At 42.8% G+C, this 21,996-nt stretch overlaps 2 protein-coding genes across 7 annotated transcripts in view; one reads left to right on the top strand and one right to left on the bottom strand.

Moving 5' to 3' along the window:
* Positions 1–4,867, bottom strand: part of RPS6KC1 (ribosomal protein S6 kinase C1) — an 84,148-nt gene extending 79,281 nt beyond the window's left edge. For both annotated transcript variants that reach the window (XR_006180674.1, XM_042880245.1), the window contains exons 1-2: positions 4,763–4,867; positions 40–75 (exon numbers count right to left, since the gene is read on the bottom strand). Coding sequence is in view for 1 of the 2 variants with exons in the window: in XM_042880245.1 (XP_042736179.1) it covers positions 40–75; positions 4,763–4,867 (141 nt within the window). In the remaining variant the exon portion in view is untranslated. The remainder of the gene's footprint in view (positions 1–39; positions 76–4,762) is intronic.
* A 3,508-nt stretch (positions 4,868–8,375) lies between these two features.
* ANGEL2 (angel homolog 2) lies at positions 8,376–20,362 on the top strand. Of its 5 annotated transcripts, none has more exons than XM_042880375.1 (9): positions 8,376–8,511; positions 9,736–10,166; positions 10,773–11,026; positions 11,820–11,889; positions 12,884–13,305; positions 14,675–14,801; positions 15,461–15,521; positions 17,275–17,438; positions 19,822–20,362. In XM_042880375.1, the coding sequence occupies exons 1-9, from the start codon at positions 8,501–8,503 to the stop codon at positions 19,974–19,976; spliced, it is 1,695 nt and encodes a 564-aa protein (XP_042736309.1). In that variant the 5' UTR covers positions 8,376–8,500; the 3' UTR covers positions 19,977–20,362. The 5 variants fall into 5 exon arrangements, 4 of the variants coding, with proteins under 4 accessions (XP_042736309.1, XP_042736317.1, XP_042736331.1 ...); XM_042880383.1 differs by lacking the exon at positions 8,376–8,511 and adding an exon at positions 8,697–8,767; XM_042880397.1 differs by lacking the exon at positions 8,376–8,511 and adding an exon at positions 8,774–8,913.
* The last annotated feature ends 1,634 nt before the right edge of the window (positions 20,363–21,996 follow it).

Here is a 21,996-nt window from a genome sequence, read left to right as displayed (position 1 = left end):
GTGATATGTAAAGACATTTGTACAAGTTTAAACTGTTACCTCCTGGACATCCTCTGGATTTTTTCTCGAAACAATCTGAAAAGGAAAACAAAAACATTAAGCACTCAGCTTTACTATTCCAAATGGAAACACGGAGTGATTTGTTGCTGAAAATTAAAACCTGGAAAAAGGCAGGCACTTGTATATTTCTCCTTGCACTTAGAACTGTTTTCATTAGTTTCACAGAAGTCTAATATCCAAACACAACACAGTAGGGAGTTCCAGCAGCAGAGATCGTTGCTGGGATGAGAAATCAAGACGGACATTCCAGGCAAAATGGCACAGAAGGCATCTCACAGAACAAAGCTGCACAGAGTGCACCCCCCTCATCTTTCCCATCTTCTTCTATTATTTCATATTTGGGTCACATTACTCCCACTAAGCAGAGCTAATTAAGGCTATGCTTAGCGTAATACAAGTCACTCACTGCCTTGCTGTGAATGTAAGGCTTTGTATTCATTAAGACAGTATTTTCACTTCACTTACAGCCATCAACGTGCACACGCAACTAATTCCATCCTTCTGTACTTGTTTCTGCTTAAACGCTCTTTCCCTAATTAATTATAAATGACTTTGTCCAGAGGAAAACTGCAGTGAAAATGAGGCTTGACTGCACACCATCAAGAAGCCTGTGTTTTGTCAGGATTTCTTTCCATAAATAAACATTGACTGCAAAAAAGCCTTCGTAATCCAAGTTCTGCATTGGTCACACCAGTAAGAGCACATCCACACAATCAAACACATCGAAACCAGGTATCTGTATTTCATAACTGCAATTACCTTGTGTCAGTCAGTATATCCTTCATTATAACTCAGCCAAAGCCATTTAGCACAATAATTAGCCCAGTGTTAAATAAACAGGGCACTCTCACCCCAAACTCAGACTATCCGCACACTGGCACACCCCAAAACAATTAGCACTGTGAACTGGTGACATACAGGGGCAAGTTAAAGGAGTTACATGACTCATGTTACACAGCATAGAACACCATCTCACTGGCCTCGGGCATCACTCAGTTGTCAGTCCCTTGTAACAGCCTGCACTGACAAACCTTTCCTCAGCTTTTCCTCAATCCAAGGAAATCTGTGACTAATGTCACATTTGGCAACTTGACCAAACTTTAACCTTGTGGCTGTGCTACCTCATTCACTACCAGCCAGTTCCTGTGTACCATTTGTGAACAATTCCGACCCTTCTTTTCCAGCAGCTGGCGTACTTGATGTAGGGAAGCTGTAGAGCTGAGGAAGGAAGGTACCACAGGTACGGCTGTGCATCAAAAGGAGACCAAAGGGCGTGCACCAGCTGTTTGGCTTTGCAGTTCACCTTTAGTTAAAGTCTTACACCAGTTCTGGCAGCTAGGAAAGTTACCAGATGGGCAGAAGGAGACCCAGAGAGATGAGTAATTACCAGACAGTTAGTAAGAATCTGGAATAAAACCCAGAGGCCCTGTTCCACACTTGTTATAATGTTACACTGCCTTCTATATCTACCAGTCCTGCCAACTTTAAGTCAGTATGTAATAATTAATGTGTCTTCCTACTTTGTTCTTCATATCCTTTCCTGAAGGTCAACCCCAAAAGAGGTCTTCCCCTTCAACCAAACCTACAATCAATCCAGAGACTTGCCAAAAAAAACTAACCCCCAAGTTTTCAATGCACATTTTTAGTTCTCCCACAAGGATCAATGCAATTGGCTCCTTCTGCAAATTTTTAATGCAAGCAACTTCCATCTATTTTAAAAATATCATTGTGATACCCATCAATGAGCTGAGCAATGCATAACTACTGCATTATGATCTGAAAAGAGAAACTCTAAAAGGATCTCATACCTCACCTTTGAGCTACGTATCTCAGAATAGCCCATTCCTGCAGATAGCCAATGCAACTCAGTTGAATTTTAATTAGTAACTATAATCTGCTCAATTTTCTGAACTTTTATGAGTAGCCTACATTTTCAGATGTCATATAAGCAATTCTCTTGCTATCATCACTTCCTGATACTTTACTCTGTGTTTATGGTTAACTTATCAAATCTACTTTATAAATACGTGGCCTCAGTGTAGTTTCAGAAAGGATTCACTCACGCACCATTGAAAGGCATCTCCACTAGCACACTTAGTGCCCCGGGTTTGTCACAAAGGGATTCAATGCAAGGGGAAGACCCACCCCACTTTTTTCCTGCTGGTCCCCCAGAGCTGCTGAGCATCAGCTCAGCCAATACAGCTGTAGTGCTGTGATATCAACCATGGAGCCAGAGCACTGCAGGAACAGGAGGGAGGAATAGGAGGGGAGAAAAAGGGACTGCAGCAGATATGTTCACTGAATTATTTTTAAATCATTTGTCCAACATCTAACACTTCAAATCCTCACTTCAAGTACTACATAATAGATTACCAGATAGAGACCCACTGAGGTGAGACAAATGCTACTTGTATTTCTACATTTGTTCGTACAGCACATGCTTTGCTGCATAAATTAAATAATTTTGTATTTCGAGGACTTTCAACATCCAAACACAGCAAAGAATGAAATATCTCTGGTTAACAGCTTAGTTTGGAGAGATCAAAGGCTGACCAACTCCTTGTTCTGCAGGAAAACCACGGCAGCCTGCATGCTCCCCAATTCTGAACTGCATCTCCTGGAAAACCACACCACCAGCACGGCTCCAACTTACAGGACACAGAGACACACTGTCATTTCTTGCTAGTTAACCACAGCCTGTTCCTGAACAAGTCTGCAAGTACCAAAACATCACTTACTTTGACATCTCCCACTCTGCACTGTGCCCACCATTACTCTGCCCCCAGCGTAGCACCCATTGCTCTCCTTAGTCGAACACCACCAGCCAGGTGACCAGCCACCAGCCAGCCCCATTCACTGCAACCCTTTGAGCTGCCCCACTTGCTTGACTTACAGCATAGCAGGACTGCCCACTGCTGGACTTTAAAAGGTGGTGCTTGTAGAGTGACCAGCTTGCATGGAATCCCCCCAAGCCTTCCAAAATTGATTCCCAGGGAACACTGCTAGCTCAGGTAGGATAAGGTTTCCTTTCCTGAAGTCCAGAGTGGTAATGCTGACCTTTCTTCTCTTCCCTCCAAAATGTTTGAACATAACCACTGCAAAAGTGCTGTGGCCAAAACATTTCTCCCACAGGGCCTTCCCTGTTCTCAAACAGCTCTAGGAGGACACTTTTCCCCCTTAGCTGTCTCACTTATTTCTTGCAACAGGAAATTATCTTCAACTTGCTTTGGGAATTCCCTAGACTCAGCTGTCACAGCAGTTTGTGTCTGAACAGTTGAAGTTTCCCATAGGGATGAGTTCAGCTGATGCTACGATTCCCCCTAACTGCCTACAGAATAGCTCATCTGTACTACCATCATGGAAGGGACAGCCAATAGCAGACACCCATGACAACATCTGCTTTGCGATTCATCCCCTTAATCCTCATCCAGAGGCTCTGACTGCAAGCACAACCTAATCTTTCTCTTTTAGATTAAAATCTCTGAGGGGAAAAAAAAAAAAAAAAAAAAAAAATAACCCACAACCTTTATCTGGCTCTTAATAAAAAGTAGTTTATTTGACTAAAAAGTATCTAGCACATCCCATATCTGTGTTTGCATTAATACACATCTGTAGATTGCTCCCAAAGTAATGCCTACAATTTATTTCCATAGAAAATACAACAAAGAGCACAACAACACTCTTTAACAGTGCAAATTCTCAGCTACAAACCACTATTTTTCAACTCAGTCACCACCATTAACTATGGTATATTCACCAGCAATGAACAAGAGCCTGCGTAAGCATGGCTGTCCAGAATGTTGCTTGTCTTTCACATCCTTTTCATCTCTTCTGAAACACATCACCCACCGCCTCACATGCTCACACCCACTGTTTGATCTCCATCAACGTTCAACAAGTGTTGGTGACCATTAGTGGGTGCTAATTTTTCCATATGGAGGAATTAAATTCCATACCTTTGCCTCATGCACTCCCATGTCAGACACCATTTTGTCAGAGTGCCCCTCTGCTGCCATGTGTCACACAGCAACAACATGTAATGGGATACTGGTGGAAAGGTTCACCCTCTGCTGCCGTACCACCAACATATGCCTCTGACATTGTGTGCCAACACATCAGAATAGGAGACACTACTTTTGGAGCTCTCATTTGGGGTGGGGGAGCGAGGCAGGGAATAAGATTAAAAATAGGTTTTTAGTTGTACAAAATGATTTCATGCAGTGTGATCGTGCTCAAAAAACCTGAGTGCTACAGCATAAAGACAGGTACAAAATGCCAAGGTTAGGGGGATACACGCAGACACATTGTTTTCCCAGGCAGAACACCTACAGCCACAGCACCCGCACGACCACAGCCATCCGAACACACCCTGTCCTTCCTGGTGGTCTCAATACACCCACCAACCCGTGACCTGAACTCCCACTCCTCTCGCAGCTTTCTCCACGTATTTACATACTCCTTCTCCCTATTGGGCTTCAATGGGAAGATGGAGGCGACAAGCATCCAGCACCGTCACAGGGCAGAGGCCCGAGCCCACGCAGCCCTGCAGACAGGGGTCCCTGCACAACTATTCCGGCCCGGCGGCCCCCCAGCCGGCCGGGAAAGGCGAAAGGAAGGGCTGCGGCCGCCGCCGGGGAGCGGGCAGCGGGCCGAGGCTGAGGCCCGGGCGGTGGCGGCGCGGCCCCGGGCGGCGCTGACTCACCCGCGCCGTGACCTTGTAGACGGTGTGCCCGCGGGGGTGCCGCCGCGGCTCCGTCACCGTGTAGAAGCGGGCCAGCTCCCCGCCGCGCTCCCGCGGGCTCAGCATGCTGCCCGCCGCCGCAACGGGGCCCGACCGCGGCGGAAGCGGAGCCCCGGAACGCCCCGCCCCGCCCGGGCGGTGCCGGGCCCGGCCGCGCCCTCCCGCCCGCCGCCTCAGGGAGCCCCGCCCGAGGGGCGTAAGGGAGGTTGTGCGGACTTCCGCGGGCAGGGGAGGAGGCGCGACGGAGCGGGACGTTCCCCTCCCGGGACCGATCTGACTGAAGACGGATCACGTGCCCGCAGATTTCCTCGTGAAAGCCCGGAGAGCTCAGCAAGATCGGGTCGGAGGAGCTCAGTGCCTCCAAATGGAACGTTGTAGCATCCACGCACAGCTGCTGCTCTGAGCAGTGCAATCCCAATAGGAGTCATCCTGTGTGGGGATATACACCTCATAGGGCAGAAATGGCCGAAAGTGAGTTTCATAGCACCCTGTCTCTCGGATTTATCTGGATTACTTTGGCATTCCAAGCTATCACTGGTCCCTCACTACAAGAAACACATTGAGGCCCTCGAGCACGTCCAGAGAAGGCAAGGAATTTGTAAAGGATCTGGAACACAGACCTTATGGGGAGCTGATGGAGAGAACATTGTAGAGGAAGCTCAGGAGATACTCCATTGCTCTCTACAACTGCCTGAAAGGAGGTGCTGGCAAGGTGGGTTCAGCCTCTTCTCCTGGGTTACAGTGACGGATGAGAGGGAATGGCCTCAAGTTACATCAGGGGAGGTTCAGGTTGGATATTAGGAAACATCTCTTCTCAGCAATAGCAGTGAGGCAGTGGCACAGGCTGCCCAGGGAGGTGGTGGAGTCACTGTCCCTGGAGGCATTTGGGGAACGTGGAGATGTGGCACTGAGAGATGTGGTCAGTGGGCATGGTGGGGGTGGGTTGGCATTGGACTAGATGATCTTAGTGGTCTTGTCCAACCTTAATGATTTTATGATTCTATCAAGTTGCTAGGAAGATTCTTTATACTTTCATTTTCTAAGAACTGTCTGGTCTACCCTGCTTTGGGTAGACACTTTCTTAAGAGATGAGGAAGAGAAGGTGACATGGATAGAACCTCACCTGCCACACCCACTTATCTTTAGAGAGAAGCATGTCTTTTATGTCTTTGACAAGGTGGTATATCCAACCTCGTGCGAGTAAATATCAAAAGAATTACTTCAGAGATAAATTGGTATTGATCACCATCCTTCCAAAGTAAGTTTCCAAGTCCCAAAGCTAAAGACAAGCAACGAAATCCATTGGATAGTGAATGATTTCTTATACCAATGATAATGTGGCTGAAGTTTCATTAAAGGAAAAATTCCAATACAAGATCTTCTGGTTGGAGTAATTTTAATGTACATACAAACTCTAAGGTTTTGTTTAAATTTGAAAGGAAGGGGTTAGAATGACCTCAGGATACTTTATTATTCTCATCTTCTGTAATATTGCTGTGAAAAGTTTGCAGCTGCTCCAATTGCATTGGTGGTAGCATAAATCCAGAGGACACACTTGCTCAAGGAAACAAGGAAATGTTTTCCAGTATGGCATACTGAGTATTTATAACATGCAGCTCATACAACCTTCCAGTGCAAAAACGTGATTAAACAACCACTTCCAACATGAACTTGCTTATGAAGTGGTCCTTACTAATTACATCTTATAAGATGTGGAAGTTCTGAGGTTTTAATGGTACCAACAGAAATCAGTGGTACTGAAGGCATCACTGATTAATCTCTAGTGAATGACATAGCAGGACATACATCATTTCAAAAGCTAACTCCTCTGCACCTTCTGAGAAAAACATGCCAATTTTAAATCTGCCTTATTCAAAAGTTAGTTTGGTGGGAAGAGGAGCAGAGAAGCAGCAGTAGGAGTTCAGTAGATAGAGAGGAATGTGTTGCAACACTACAGTTCTATGGCTGGACTAAGCTTTACATATTTTGTATAGTCAGAGAATATATAAATACTAGAGCTAAGGAAACCTCAGAAGGAGGAAAATAAAAATAATCAGAGATACTGAATAGTTTTTTGTTTTTTGTTTTTTGTTTTTTATTTCATTTAGAACAACAAAACGGTCTGGGGGGGTTTGGCAGGGAAGAAGAAATAACACAAAAGGATATGTTAATGGTCCACAGAATCATGAGTTGTATGGAGAAGATGGATGGGAGTGCACTGCTTAATGTCTCTTTCAACACAGCCAGAGGCTGGTAGGAATTAGACAAATAGATAAACAAGTTTTCACATGATGAATACTAGCTAGCCTTGCACAACTTTTCTCAAATTATGTTGTTGATTTAAAAAAAAAAAAAAAAAAAAAAAAAGCCAGCAGTTTGCTCGTGTGAATAAGAAGGGTAATGGCATCCTGGAGCACGTTAAAAAAAAACAAAATAAAATGTGCTGAGGCCACATCTGGAGCACTGTGCTGAGTTCTGGGCTCACCGGTTCAAGAAAGACAGGGAACTTCTAGAGAGTTCAGAGTTCAAGATGATTAAAGGCCTGGAGCATTTCCCTTATGAGTAAAGGCTGAGAGACCTGGGGCTGTTCGGTCTGGAGGAGACGGAGAGGGGACCTTATCAACACTTATAAATATACAAATGGCAGAAGTCAAGTAGATGGGGCCAGGCTTTTTTCAGTGGTACCCAGCAATAAGACAAGGGGCTGTGGGCACACACTGGAACTCAGGACATTCTATACAAACATGAGGGAAAAATTCTGTACTTCAAGGGGGACAGAGCACTGAAACAAACTGCCCAGGGAAGGAGAAATATATCTGGAAATATTCACAACTCACCTGGATGCCTTCCTGTGTGACCTGCTGTAGGAAACCTGCTTTATCAGCAGGAATGGACTAGATGATCCCCAGAAGTCCCTTCCAACTCCTACAATTCCGTGATTCTGTGAAAAAGTTCACAAGTTCAAGTATTTGGGGAGAGAGCCACTAAGATTTACTGAAAAGACAACTGCATCAGGCTCAGGAAATCTACTACACTCAAAGCAGCTAGAGGCAGGGAAAGCATTCAGCTGCAGTTTGCTTGGTCCCTGCACATCTTGAGGCACCTTTTGCCAACCCCTTCTAGCAGGCAGGAAACTGAGTTCTGGACCATTTTGCTGAAGCACCACGGCTCTTCTCTTCTCGTGTTCAGCATAATCAATCAAAGCATTCCTCAGTGAGCCAGTAGCCTCAGATCACTGGGGAGTTCCCAAAGCTCAAATGATTCATGAAATACTTGGCTGCTAGTTACAAACCAGTATTTGGGGGTACCTATTTCAAAGAATCTCTCTTAACATAGGTAGTATAGCCTAGATATACAAAATAATTATTAGAAGAGATTACATGTAATTAAATGTTACTGGGTTATTAAAATTTACTTGGGGCAAAGTAAGAAATAATAACAAAATACAGAAGTGAAGAGATTTTCAATGTATGATTAAATTAATCTCTTACTTCTATTTTTTTTGTTTACAGTTTCTGTGTTCACCAACATATGTTTCTTTTCTTAAAGGCTTACCTTAAAAAAAAAAACAACTGTCCTCACAGCTACTGCACATCAGAATAAAGAAAATAATTACATGCTATGGGAAAATTCTCTCTGCTCTAGAAAATAACTGCCGTTGATGCTGCTGCCTACGGGTGTCTTTTCTGTCTCCAAAATATGCCTAGCACGTAAGAACAGCAGCATTTCATTTCTCTGAGAGCCGAAGGTGACGCACAAGCTCCCACCCGCTCGAATTCCTCACAGCAGGGCGAGCCGCCCACAACCAAGATGGCGCCTGCCGCCTCACCCCGCCCTGGGCCCAACGTGGCGGCGCGGCTTGGCGCCGGCCCTCCCAAAACCAAGATGGCGGCGGGACGGCAGGGCGGCCTTCGGACTACAAGTCCCACAGGCGAGCGGGCGTGGCCTAGCTAGCGCCCTCGCGAGGTAAGCGGCAGGCAGGGATTGTGGCGGCGGCGGCGGCGGGCGGAGCTGGCGCTGCCCTGGAATGACCCCTTCTGGGGGAGCCAGGGCTCGGCGGAGCAGCTAGCGGGGCTCCGCAGGGCCGGGCCTGGCCCTGGGCCCGCCGTGAGGTAAAGAGCGGCGGGCGAGGATCAGGGTCTCGGGGTGCCGGGCCTGAGGGCGCCGTGAGGCCTCCGCCGGGCCTGGGTGTCGCGTCGGCCTCCCTTGGGCGGTGGGGCAGCTGCTGGGGGAACAGGCCCGGAACCCGGGGGCGCCGCGCGCGGCTGCGGGAGGCCTGGCCGTGCCGGCCGGTTGCTTTAAGCGCCTTTGCGGTGCCCAGCGGAAGTCGGTGCAGGCGTGAGATTTCTTTGCTGTCTGTGGCGCCTGAAAGGAAGTGAGCATCCGTACCGTCTGTTTCCTTGTCGTCATGGCACGGTCCTTGTCAGCGCCTCTTTCAGCAAATTCCCGACTTCTTGCAAGTCGGTGCTTTTCTGACTCCTTTCTAATAGCCTTTTAAAGAAGCTCAAGCAGCACGCCAAATGACTTTTTGTAAAAGTTGTCCTGCTGAGCGCTTGGAAGATGTGGCGTTGAATTCAACAAGGCGGAATTGTAGACAGTTACTAAGAGGGAGAGTGTGAAAATTAAATGGCGCTTGTGTCCTTTTCCCTCTTCTGCCTCAGTTCCTGAGGTCTCGCTTTGCGAGTCACCCTCCAGGTTAAGGTTTACATTTCTACATGTGCCCACTACATTTGAAATTCCAAGTAAGAGGTTGTAATGTGTAAGCGGTATCTAAAAATCTGATTCTTCTCTCGTGTAGTTGAACTAGAACTAATAGAAAAATGAATACCCTGTGTGTGTTAACTTGTAGAGAGGGGCTTTTATATTGCATTTGCAGCCTTCTATAGGCACGTTTTGTTGGATTTAAGTAACAAAATGTACACTTTCATTGGTAGACACCCCATGCTGCCCCGTCATGTGCAGAGGCTGGGCCGAGACTGGATCGCCCATGTCAACGGTTCTCAGGTATTTGCCTTTGGCAGCCCAGTTCCCACCTGTATGAGATGGGCTGGACACTGCCCATGGGCCTCGTTCCCTCTGCCTGTTCCGGTTGATTTCTCAACAAACTGGAGGCTCCCACCATTTTTTGGACCTTGGAGGCAATTTCAGAATTCTAATTGGCAGCTCGATAACTTCGCACAAAATTCTTGCTTTTACCTGCCTAACCCCACTATGAAATCTGAGGGAGAAGAACCACTGACAAAGAAGAGGAGGCTCAGCACCCAGCCGGATTCTCCAGCCCCAGAAGAACCAAACTTCTCTGAGCAGAAAGAAACTTTATGTGTTTCTGTCTCACAAGATGAAAAAAGTGAGAGTAGTAAGAAAGGTAAAAGATGTTTTTTTGCTTCTTTGCCTTGTTTGTTCTTTTTATTAAGAACATAGAACTTGTAACAAGTCAGATGCAACATTGCCCACCTCTTTTGAGTTACTGTTTTTCTTGGCACCTCTCCCAGGAAACATCTGTTTTAAAAATGTTACAGTGTCACAAAGGTGCAGCATGACTTCTCTCCCACTATGAAAGTAATATTTGAAGCCTTGCTGAATTCATTGCAGATACATTGCATTTAGGATGTAGGGGCAGGCAGTGATATAAGCCTGTCAGAGACTGGATTTGACTTCCTGGGCCAGCAGCCTTCCTGCAAGGAAGAACTAGCAAAGTGGGGTGGTATGGTATGACAGCAGCAATCTCCTTAGAACATGCCAGTTTCCTGTTTTCAAAGTAATTAGAAATGCAGGGCATATAACTGTTTTCTGCTGTGCTGTTCACAGATGCTTATATAAAGATCATCTTCAATGGAGATTCTAAATCACTGCTAATCAGATGAGCTTTTAGAATTGGTTAAGCAATTTCCAAGGCAAGTAGTTGCTAGTAGAATGATTTCTAAGAGCAGTAAGAAGTCATGTGGTTTTCTGCTGCGTGTGTTTTTAACAGGAAATATCAAAAGACACTGGGAATATTTCTGTCAGCACAGCAGGACAATGAAAATCTTGGAAAGTGCAGAAACTGACCAAAGTAATAGAGAATGTGAAGCCAAATTTGATTTCACAGTCATGTCCTACAACATCCTCTCACAGAATTTGTTAGAAGATAACTCCCACCTGTACAAACACTGCAGACAACGTTTGTTAATCTGGACATACCGATTTCCCAACATTCTACAAGAAATCAAACAGCTGGATGCAGATGTGAGTAGAAAACAAGCACGTGGCTATTAATTAGAACGGATGAAATGAAATATTTATTAGAACTGATGAAATGGGGTAGCCAATCCTTGATGGTTTTTAGTTTAGTGGATGGGCTGTCTTGTGAATCCAGCTGAGCTGTTGGTTATGTCATGCCTAACAGAAGTTCTGATTTATGATTTATAATGCACTACTTATGGTCCAAACTTAGAGGAAAAGCAAACTGTACAGTATGCAATATTCATGGTTGCCTTTTGTCCCTGACTTCCTGGTCTTTTTGAAATGACACCAATGTTCTGCTGACATGCAGCAAAATTATTTTTCAATATTAGAACCTTCTCTTCACAGAAATCTCCTTTTGTCTTTAATGCATGCTTTAATAGTGTGCAGTAAAGAAGGCACTGGATTTAAGAACAGTTTATGCAAGTATAGCTGAAGATCCACTCAGTGCAGTATGGTGTCTTCAGCACATCTGATGATAGATGTAGAGTGGGAAAATAGGGCACCTTTCTCTATGGCAGTGTCAGATTCTGAACCTCTAGAGCTGAAGTCTGTGTCTTCAACTGTGCCAGAAATTATTTAGTGCGAAGGACATGCAAGACTGAACAGCTGGTTTTCATTGGCAAATATTTCATTTTAAGGTTTTGTTTTTGTTTTTAGTGGGAGACTGAATCCTTTTGTAGGATTATGGGGAAAAAAAAAAAATCTAACATCTTCTTGGTTTTGTCTGAATGTACAGAGGCTGCCAACAGAGAGACAAAGTAATACTTTTGTTGTAAACTTTTTTTTGCCTCAGGTACTTTGTTTACAAGAAGTCCAAGAAGACCACTATAGGAAAGAGATCAAGTCAAGTTTGGAATCCTTGGGTATGATGAAAATCTTATGGCCAGTACGGTTGGTTTTTTTTTAATCACTGATATGCTTCACAGGTAATATCCAGGAAAAAAGCCTTTGTTATGCAAGTCTGCTTCCATTGATGTGACTTGTGGTTTATATTTTGGGTTGTTTGGTTTATTTTATTTTTTTTTTCTCTAACATGAATAGAGAAGAAGATGCTTGGTATCTTAAACTATTTAAATGCTTATACACTGTGAAAGGTATTGGACCAAATTTCCTGCAGTATTTAAACTGAAGTTGGGACAGAATGCTTCTTGTGTTCACTCTCCTTACTGAACCATATTTTGAAGCCTTCATTAGTGAAGTCTAATGATTGCTAGTGATACTTGATTACTTATGTATCGTTAGTTATGTTAAATAATTTCTTACTTAAAGAATACTGGATAAATACAGTACTAAAAACTTACATTTTTACATTTCTAGCTGAAATTTATTTGGGGCAGTTAATACTGAACTATTTCCTGACTTGAGATGGCAGCTCAATGCCATCTTAAAACAATTATTTTTGAAAAACGAGATACTGGGGATGATCCCCATCAACTTGAAAGATAAATAGGAACTAAGTTTTACATAAGTTTCTTTTTATCGGGACCCAGTTGTTTTGGTATTTCTGTCAGAAGCCTTTCAGGTCTGAGTTTCTCTTAGGGAGTTTGTGATGGATATTGTTTAGGAACTCTGCTCTTAGCTTTGTATTTAGTGACACCAAATAATTCCCATTGAAGTCATCTGTCCTCCAAAATAACATAAGCATCAGAAAATTTAACCTCAAAAGATGCAGAGTTCAATGATGAACATTAAAGAAAGGAATGTAAAGAGTGCAGTGAACTTCCCTTAGGCTTCCTTACTTCAGACTGAGTCTTTACTGCTGTGGGAGGGACAAAAGTAGTGTGAAGTGTAACTTTTTTTTTGTAATGAATCTGTATTTTTTTAATAGTATTCTGTTTTTAATTACCTTTCCTGCAGGGTATCACTGTGAGTACAAAATGCGGACAGGAAGAAAACCCGATGGCTGTGCTATTTGCTTCAAAACTTCTAAGTTTAGGCTGATGTCATCAAATCCCGTGGAGTTTTTTCGCCGTGATATTCCACTCTTGGACAGAGACAACGTTGGACTAGTCTTACTTTTGCAGCCTAAATTTCCATGTAAAACTAACGCTGCCATCTGTATAGCTAACACGCATCTGCTGTATAACCCGAGGAGAGGGGATATCAAACTGACCCAACTTGCAATGCTCCTGGCAGAGATTGCTAGCGTCGCCCCTCAGAAGAATGGTATCTTCTGCCCAATTATCATCTGTGGTGACTTCAATTCTGTTCCTGGTTCTCCGCTGTACAGATTTATAAAGGAAGGGAAGTTAAATTATGAAGGACTTGCTATAGGGAAGGTAAGCTTTTCATTTCTTACCTGGAAAAAAGTTGATTCTGATTAAAGAGAATTGCTAGAAATTTGCTGTGGAGTTAAGCCTGGGTTTGTTAGCTGTGCCTTACAGGATGTTGTATCTGCCTCTATCACTCTCAAATGAAAAATCTGCCGAACAAATTAATTGTTCTTAAAATGCAGTTATCCACAGGATGATTGTGTCACTGTTTGTCAGTGCTCTGGTCTTTAAGCAGGAGAAAACAACCACTTAATCAATTGCATATTGTTCTCTCTGAGAAGATGACTTTTGTTTTAGATGAGCTTTGAATTACAGTGGTTAGAATAATTGTAAAAATCAAATATGGGATTGGGTGCTGAGGCTAAACTGTTTCAGGTTAGATGGTTTTCTTTGTAAATTCTTGTGTGCCGTAGCTCTTGGATATGTCAAAAGCTATTTAATAGGAAGCACAGAACTATGTACAATGAGAAAATAGGAAAACAGCCCCAGTGGTGTTTGTTGCCAGTGGGTAGTTGTTTTTAGCCTGTCTTTGTCCTTACTTGCTCCCAGAATAAGCACAAAAAAGATAAAATAAGATTCTGCTAGGGAGATGTCTATACTCAATCCTATTACATTGCAAACAGTGTTCTCAGTAATCTCTCAGCTTCGTGTCACAACACCTATCTTGGAAAATTAGGTAGCTGCAAAATATCTTGATAGGAGTAAACAGAGGGAATGATGAGACTCCACTGGAGTACTGTGTTCAGCTCTGGGCCCCCAGCACAGGAAGGATGTGCACCTGTTTTAGTGGTCCAGTGGAGAGCATGAGGATGCTCAGAGGGCTGGAACACCTCTCTTGTGAAGAAAGGCTGAGGGAGTTGGGCTGGTCAGCCTGGAAAAGGCTGCAGAGAGACCTCACTGTGGCCCTTCACTGTTTACAGGGGTTCAAGAAGAAAGATGGGGAGAGACACTTTATCAGGGAGTGTAGTGGTAGAACAAGAGGTAATGATTTCAACTGAAAGAAGTTAGGTTTAGATAAAAGCTTTTCACAGAGAGGTGGCAAGGCAGTGGCACAGCTGCCCAGAGAAGCTGAGGTGCCCCATCCCTGCAGGCAGTCATGGCTGGGTTGTGTGGGCCCTGGGCAGCTGAGCTGGGGGCAGCCCTGCCCATGGCTGAGGGCTGGGGCTGGGTGATTTTTAAGGTCCCTTCCAACCCAAGCTGTTCTATGATCGGGAGAATTCACTGTTTTTTATAATGGCTTGTTAACTTTCTATAAAATGCTTATTCTAAGGGGCTGTTTTTTGCTTACATTTTTAATGTACAGAAAATGTGTGGTCACGTCAGGGTTTTTTTTTTTAATCAGATTTCTTCTGAAAAAGCATGTTGTCTTTCTTAGGTCTCTGGACAAGAACAGTTTCCAAGGGGACAAAGAATCTTATCTATTCCAATTTGGCCCAAAAAATTAGGTATTTCACAAAACTGTGTGTATGAAATAAAACAGCAACAAAAAGAAGATGATGCAGGTCAGTTTCGGGATTGATGGATTTTGTGGTCCTTTGAAAGCATCCTTCAGGAAGCACTGAAAAACAGATAATCTTTTACAGTAGAAGGGGAAAAAATAGCCTTGAGCTTGCACAAACTTATTGTTGGGCTTGTTTGAGTGTAAGGTTGTTTGTTCACGTGTGAATTTGAATATTGTACAAGATAAGCATTTCCAGATTTAAATCTTTGAGAAGACACAGAATTTGCCATTCAGGAGCTGACAGATAATCACATCAGGATTACTGTGTTTGCATCAGGAAAACTGCTTGTGCTGTGACAGGGAGAAGAGAGAGGAATGCAGCATGTAGCATCAGCCTACGTTCTGCTCCAGTGTTCATGTATTACAGTAAGAGTATCTCACGAGACAAATGGGAAAAGAAAGTGATTCCTTGTTGAGTGGTATTGCATCTTTCATCCACCTTTTGTGTGCGTCAGACAGAACAATTTGAAATAATGTGATGTAGGGAATCTAAATAATGGAACAGAGTAATTCAGTCCAGTTTTGTGAATTGTACCTTGCTTGCCGCAAGAAATAAACATACTTACAGATATTCAGATATTCTGTTGTAGCTTTTCAGTATTATAGTCTCACCTACATCCTACTCTTTGAATGTAAACTGAATGTATTTTTATTTGACAGGAGAAAAAACAGAGGAAGCAACATTGGATAACACCAAAGAGATTGTAATAGCATCTGAAAAGTACGTGTTGTTGGGGAGAAGGTGCATTCCTTTGACTGGATCTTGGATATTTGGGGGGGGAGAGAGGGGGCTGTATTGGTTTTGTTTTTAGACCAGACTTGCATTTGATTTCAGACATGGATATAAGATGCACACTGATCCCAATCTGCCCATCTGGCAAAATAATCAGTAGACTGCTGTGAAGAAACAGGTGTTTGTTTTGTTTGTTTTTTTTTTTTAGAGGAAGAATATACTTGCCTTTACCAAACTGGGAAAAGCATGTAAAATAAAGCAAAAGAGAAGGAAGCTCCTTTAATGGTCTGTGTGTGATATCAGGCTCTAAGTTAGCCATGTCTTATCAGAATTGAGATCTTGGTATCACTGCTAATAGATTGAAACCCCTAGTAATCAAAAAGGCAAGGAATAACTGTTCTGAGGAAGGGAGTTGATAACAGTACAGAAAATGGAATGTTAGTGTAAATAAATCTGTATCATGCCACATGTTGAAGACTGCTTGCAGGTTTTTGCTTCATCTTATAAGGGAAATGAAGTAACAAGGATGATCAAAGTCATTGGAATAGCTTTGATCTGAAGAGTGACTAAATGGACTTGGGTCTCTTGATTTAGGAAAAAAAAAAAAAAGCTGGGAGAGAATTAACTGGAAAATCATTTAGAGCTAGCAGAACATGAGCAAATATTGAAGGGTTAAGTAGAGAATGTACTCACTGTGACAAATTTCCAGGCAGTAGATATAAAACAGACAAACTCTTTGCTTTCAGCAGAAGTAAAACCAACTGCTGAACAACACCGCACAAGTACTTGAGCAATGGTAAGGAAAAGTCATGGAAGAAAAAGCTGTTGTACACGACTTAATCAGTGTAGATGCAACGATTGTTGGCTAGGCTGTGAGTCACAGGACTGCTGAATGTTTAACCAGATCTCACTCCCTGCTTAACCATTTGGCACTGGCTGGTGTCAGGCTGTTAGGGCAGGCTGCACTGTCTCAGGAAAGCTGCGCTTCTGCTAAACATAGATGGAAAAGGTCATCAAAACACAGGATGCAGAAGTCCACAGAAGCTGCATCGTATAACTGTTGGCAGTAGAGTCAGTTGAAAAGAGGAACTTATTCCCCATCCATTTCTAGAAAAGAAATTGTTGCTTTCTTGTATTGTACCCACTGCCATCCAGGCTGATTTAATTGTAAAAACAATAGCAAAACATTTTATTTTAAGAACATATTGCAGATCAGGTTTAAAATGCAGCCATGCAGGGCGAGGCGGTACAGCTGAGGAAGGGGTGATTTGCTGAGCTGATGGGAGCAAATGGCTGGGATAGAGAGAAGAGCTCTCCTGCTGAAAGGTGCAATTGTGCCTTTTTCTTTCAGAATTGAATACATACATGAGATGAGATGAACTGAAGAGGAACAGACAGGCTGCTGATGAGGAAAGGCAGAACAGGAGCCTGAATAGAGGAAAGTTTAGGTATAGCCTAACTTGAAAACACTCAAGTTTTAGTTCAGGAAAAAAAAAAAACAACATTGATTTCTTTACATACAGTAAGGCACGGGTAGAGATGAGTTTCACAGCCAGTCCCTTTCTCATAAGCTATTCTTATATAAACATTTCTAGCACAAAAAGCGATGAGACTGATTGCTTGAGGAAAACACCAGTTTGCTTGCATATCCAGATGTTTATTTTGTTTGAACAAGAAACATTTGATGGCTTTTTCTAGGAAATGCAAGAAAATAAAATGTTTTTCTTTTGATTCCATCTAGATTATCCTCAAAATTGCAGCACTGTTTTAAGCTGTCTTCAGTCTATTCTCACTACTTCCCTGAAAATGGGCTGCCAGAAGTAACAACTTGTCACTCCCGAAGCGCAGTCACTGTGGATTATATTTTCTATTCTGCAGCAAATGATGATTCTGTTGCCCAACCAGGTAAAGAAACCAACTTTTAATTATTTTTCAGAGATGCTAAAAGGGAACTTCTGGATCTGGTTGTAAGGGAAACGTGATAATTTGATCCATATCGAGTACCTCAGAGGTATGGCTGCCTTGTCAACCTACCACAGCTGGAATGGGCAAACTCTTTCACCTAGAGAAACATTCTTGTAATTACCCTCTCAGCATGGAAACCAAGAGCTAAGGCTACAGAAAATCAGTGATGTAAGTAGCACTTGGAAAATACTGTTGACTCCTGGAGGATCTGAGCGGCCAGACCTACAACAAAGTCGTTTTTCCAATTATTCAGTCAATAAAATGGCAATTTTATTAACACGTGCCAAAGCTGCTAAATGAGCTGCTTCCTAGAAAATTACTTTTCAGATAGTCTTGGTGTAATTAATGTCAAGTGAATGGCCTTTCCTCTGAGAGGAGGCACAGGCAGAAGCCCAGTTGTCACTCTCCTGATTGCAGTTGCAGCTAAAACTCACCAGATGGTGCAAGAAAGATGCAGTGCCTCTGTGGGTGCTTTTCCTGGTGGGGAACTGCACTGCTTTGATCGTAGTTGTGTGTTAGTGTGGTGCTCCTGAGCAGCAGGCTTTTCACGTTACAGTTAGCTGCGTGTCTCATGCCACTACCAGCCATGAGTGCACAGCGCAGTGCCATCAGATAAATGGCTCTGCAGAACTCTGAGCAAAGAAACCTGGATTCTAATCCTGCTCCCAGTGCAGATTGCCACTGATTTTAGTGGATTGACGTTGTTCTTGGTAACTGAAATGAAAACTGCACCTTCATCTCTCATGCTTTGGGTCTAGATCATTAACATTCATTGAGTGAATGTACCAAAGTCTTGTTAGTCGTAACGCATACAGCAAATGAAGTCTCTAAATTCCTCCCGAGTTCTGTGCAGTCTGAGTGCTCTGTGACTTAAAAATGTATGGTATGCTTACCCAAGAACTTAGTTTGGTGTTCTGGAAATGTTTCTGTGAAAAGGGAGTTAGTACTTACCTGGGTGCTGCAGGATTTGATTTGGTTGCTTCCAAAGTGCATGCCCTGAGCTGGCATGAATCACTGCATACAGACCACGCTCTCTGTAGCAATGAACTGCTGCTTTGTAGAAGTGCAGGTGCTGCCAAATAATACATTTGGCTCAAGAGCTGAGCAGACATGTGCTCTAAAGACACTGAGATATTTTTACAGCAAGAAGGATTTCCTTCAAGGCAGCAGAAAGCAGCTGCTGGGTTGTGAGAGGCCTGGTAAGCTAGCAGTTTGCAAAGGGGGTGAAGACCCTGAACTCTGCAAGGAGTTTAGCAGTTGCTGGGCGATCCTTTACATAGTTCTACTTGTAAGCCAGCCCTTAAAACATTCAGCTGGAAGTTCTGAAATCAGCTGATCATACACATTCATTACATGCACATTTTTGTCAAAAGTTGCAGCTGCTGTTTTGGGCCATTCCTGAAAAGCTCTCAGCTCCCTCTGTAGTATCTCTGTGCAACAAACAGGTAGGGGTGCAGAATAGTCTGCTCTCTCAAGGAGACAGCTCGAGAACTCTAAAAGTTTGATGCAACACAAAGGATCTCGTTCTCAATAGAATTTCTTAATGCAAAAAAAAACTTCTTGCTGCTGCTGATTGCTTTGTAGTTTGTTTGTTTATTTGTTTTTAATGAGGACACATTTTAAATATAGTGTAATAATAATAATAATAATAATAATAATAATAATGAAGTTGTAAAAAGCTATCATTCGTCTTCCCCTCTACCATGACCAATGTGATGCTTTTACTCTGGGGGAAAGGGGGAGGAGGTTTGGTACTTCTAAGATTTCTTTTAAGGCTATGATGAAAAGTTAGCAGGAAACACTGGGTAAGATCCATTTCTTATGACAAGCAATTAGGAATGAAGATGCCAAAATGCTTTCATCCTCAGCAGAGAGAGTATTGTCTGCCTGCTGGAGAACTGCATGCTTGAGGATATAGAAATGTTGTGTGTCCCAGTAAATCTCATGAGATTCTTAATTTTGCAAATGTCAGTTCTGTACAGCCATGCTGCTGCGCTAAGGAATAAGACTGGATTGTATCAGGGTTTTTTCAGGGAAGGTACAATGGACAAATAAATCCCTTTCCCTTCTTACCTCAGCTCCTCCTCCTGCAAAGTGCAGGGGCTGTGTCCTGAGTACTGCAGCTCTTGTGGGAGCAAGCCCTTCTGTGTGGGAACAGTAATAAATTGAAAAAATTCCAAACCATCTTGTTTGGTTATTGTTCCATACAAAACCACAGACTGTCATGTTCTGTTCTTTCTGAAAATGTATGAATGCCATCTATTACTTTTTTTTTTTTACTTTAGTCTACAGTGAATGTTTTTGTCTGTTTGTTTTCACTTAGGAACAGAGGATTCTCTTCACGGAGGTCTGAAGCTCCTCGGAAGGCTGGCACTTCTAACAGAGAAAGATCTCTGGACTGTTAATGGTCTTCCCAATGAAAATAACTCCTCTGACCACCTGCCGTTGCTCGCAGAGTTCAGGCTCGTTGAACGGTAACACCCAAAGGACCTCCCATGTAGCTACAGTTACTCCCACCTTCTCTCTTGATGTGATTTTTATTTTTTAAAGTTAGTTTGAGCACTGCCGGTTCGGTTTAAATGTTTTGCTTGCATGCTGATTTGGTAGTGCTGGGTAAAGTAGACTTTTTAAAGAGACTTTTTTTAAGAGTTTGAATTACTTTATGACTCTTTGAGGCAAAAAAGAAAAGAAAGTTTACATGAGCTTCCTCTTTGATAATGGAAAACATCTGCCAGTCTTAAAATGGCATTATTTTTCACAGAAATGCTGTAAATGGTCTTTGTTGTAAATCTGAGTAAAACTGATTATTCTCTGAGAACTGTGCATTCCTTCAAGTAAAGGGGAGAGTTTGTGTGCATGTCAAATTTTGTAATGAGCTGGAAATAATATTTTATTGTGGAGTTACTTTTGAGCACCTCTGCAAAGGGATTTAACAGGAAGAGAGAGGTAAAGTAGGTCTTAAGCAGCCCTTGTCTGGCACTCAGAGAAGTATTTGCTTAAAGTCTCAGCTCTTTCACAGGACAGGTTTCATGTCAGTTCCAATCTCTTGTATGGCAGGAAGTACTTCCATAGGCCATTCCAAACATGCTGTAGGGCGGGTCTGAATCTCAAATTTTACACTAATTTAAAAGCAAATGCTTTGGATGTGCTCAACTCTGACCTTCTCTATTTGTCTTGTATTTAAATATTGTGTCAGTGTGACATTTTAAAATGACTTGGGTATTCTCTGGAATATCACAACCTGGACACTTACCAATAATAGCCAGTGTTAGACAAGACAAAAAGTAACCCTAAGTCACTACAAAGACTACCATGATATTTTATTGAAGTCTCACACTGTGCGTAAGCATACAAGTAATGAAAAAAAACAAAGAACAGCATGCATGTTTTCTACATTATTTGACCATTTTGCAGTAAGGTAACAAAACGGCCACTAGAACCACCATTAAGACAAATGCCATCATAAGCAAGTTTCAAGAGAAATTTTCAGTTGAACAAGAACCACCTCAGAACAGCTCTGTAGCATAAAAGAGCTTCAGTCTAAGTTAGAGGCTAAGAAGAAATAACTCAGATTGCTCTGGACCCTGGTAATAGATATATACCGACCACTGATTCTTGAGTTAAAGAGTAGTAAACTGTGGTTCCATAGAAAAAGCTAGAAACATACCAGATACCCTCATGCTATATGATACAGCTGATCACCATGTCAGTTTTTCTACAGTATTTTACCCATGAGAAATCTAAAAGACACAAGAAGAAAACTGTCACAAGACACTGAGCAGCACAAAGTGTAAACCAAAGTCTGTAGCTGATGTCAAATTACACAAGAATTTCTACTAAAAAAAATTCTTCCGTCTCTTCAACTTCACCCCTGAACCAAAATTCCTATTGTGAACAGAGGAGTGAAAAAGGGTGGGGAAAGAGGGATGAGAAAGGCCTCCCTGTAACTGATCAAGTAATCTTGTATAAGGAAGTATAATACATTTGAAAAGCCTTTTTTCCAGGCCTCGTGAAGGATTACCGAAGAGCGTTTTGCTGTTTGTAGAAGCTTGCTGGGTCTCTGTTGGCTTTCTATCCTAGGGAGATGAGTTCACTGACTCTTCTGAGCAAGCCGTGAGGTTTGGGTATATGCACTCATTTCCTTCTGTTTTCATTTGTTTCCTGGCTGATGCAGGAAGGGTTCTAGGAGCTTACATCATTCCATTTCATTCAGTATTACTGTCACTGTGTTAGAATGTCCTGTCTTCTATGAGATTCCAAAACAAGTGCGTGCCCAGAAGAGGAGGTACACAAGGACCATGGCAGTATAATCCATAAGCACAGCACAAAGGGTAGAGGCTGGATGTTTGGAATAATCCAGTTTCTACTTAGGCACCTAATGAAATATTTTCATGAACGCAGCGCTCAAATGCTTCCAGAGAACTTCATTCATGTGAAAGGCATGAAAGTCTCTTACCACGTCACTTGTGAACACTGCCATCCATCACAGGTCCTTAGC

Source organism: Lagopus leucura, unplaced genomic scaffold (genome assembly GCF_019238085.1).
Source record: "Lagopus leucura isolate 7727_CA_CO unplaced genomic scaffold, USGS_WTPT01 Super-Scaffold_73, whole genome shotgun sequence".
In the NCBI taxonomy this organism is placed as follows: domain Eukaryota; kingdom Metazoa; phylum Chordata; class Aves; order Galliformes; family Phasianidae; genus Lagopus; species Lagopus leucura.
This window is presented reverse-complemented; position numbering and strand designations above follow the sequence as displayed.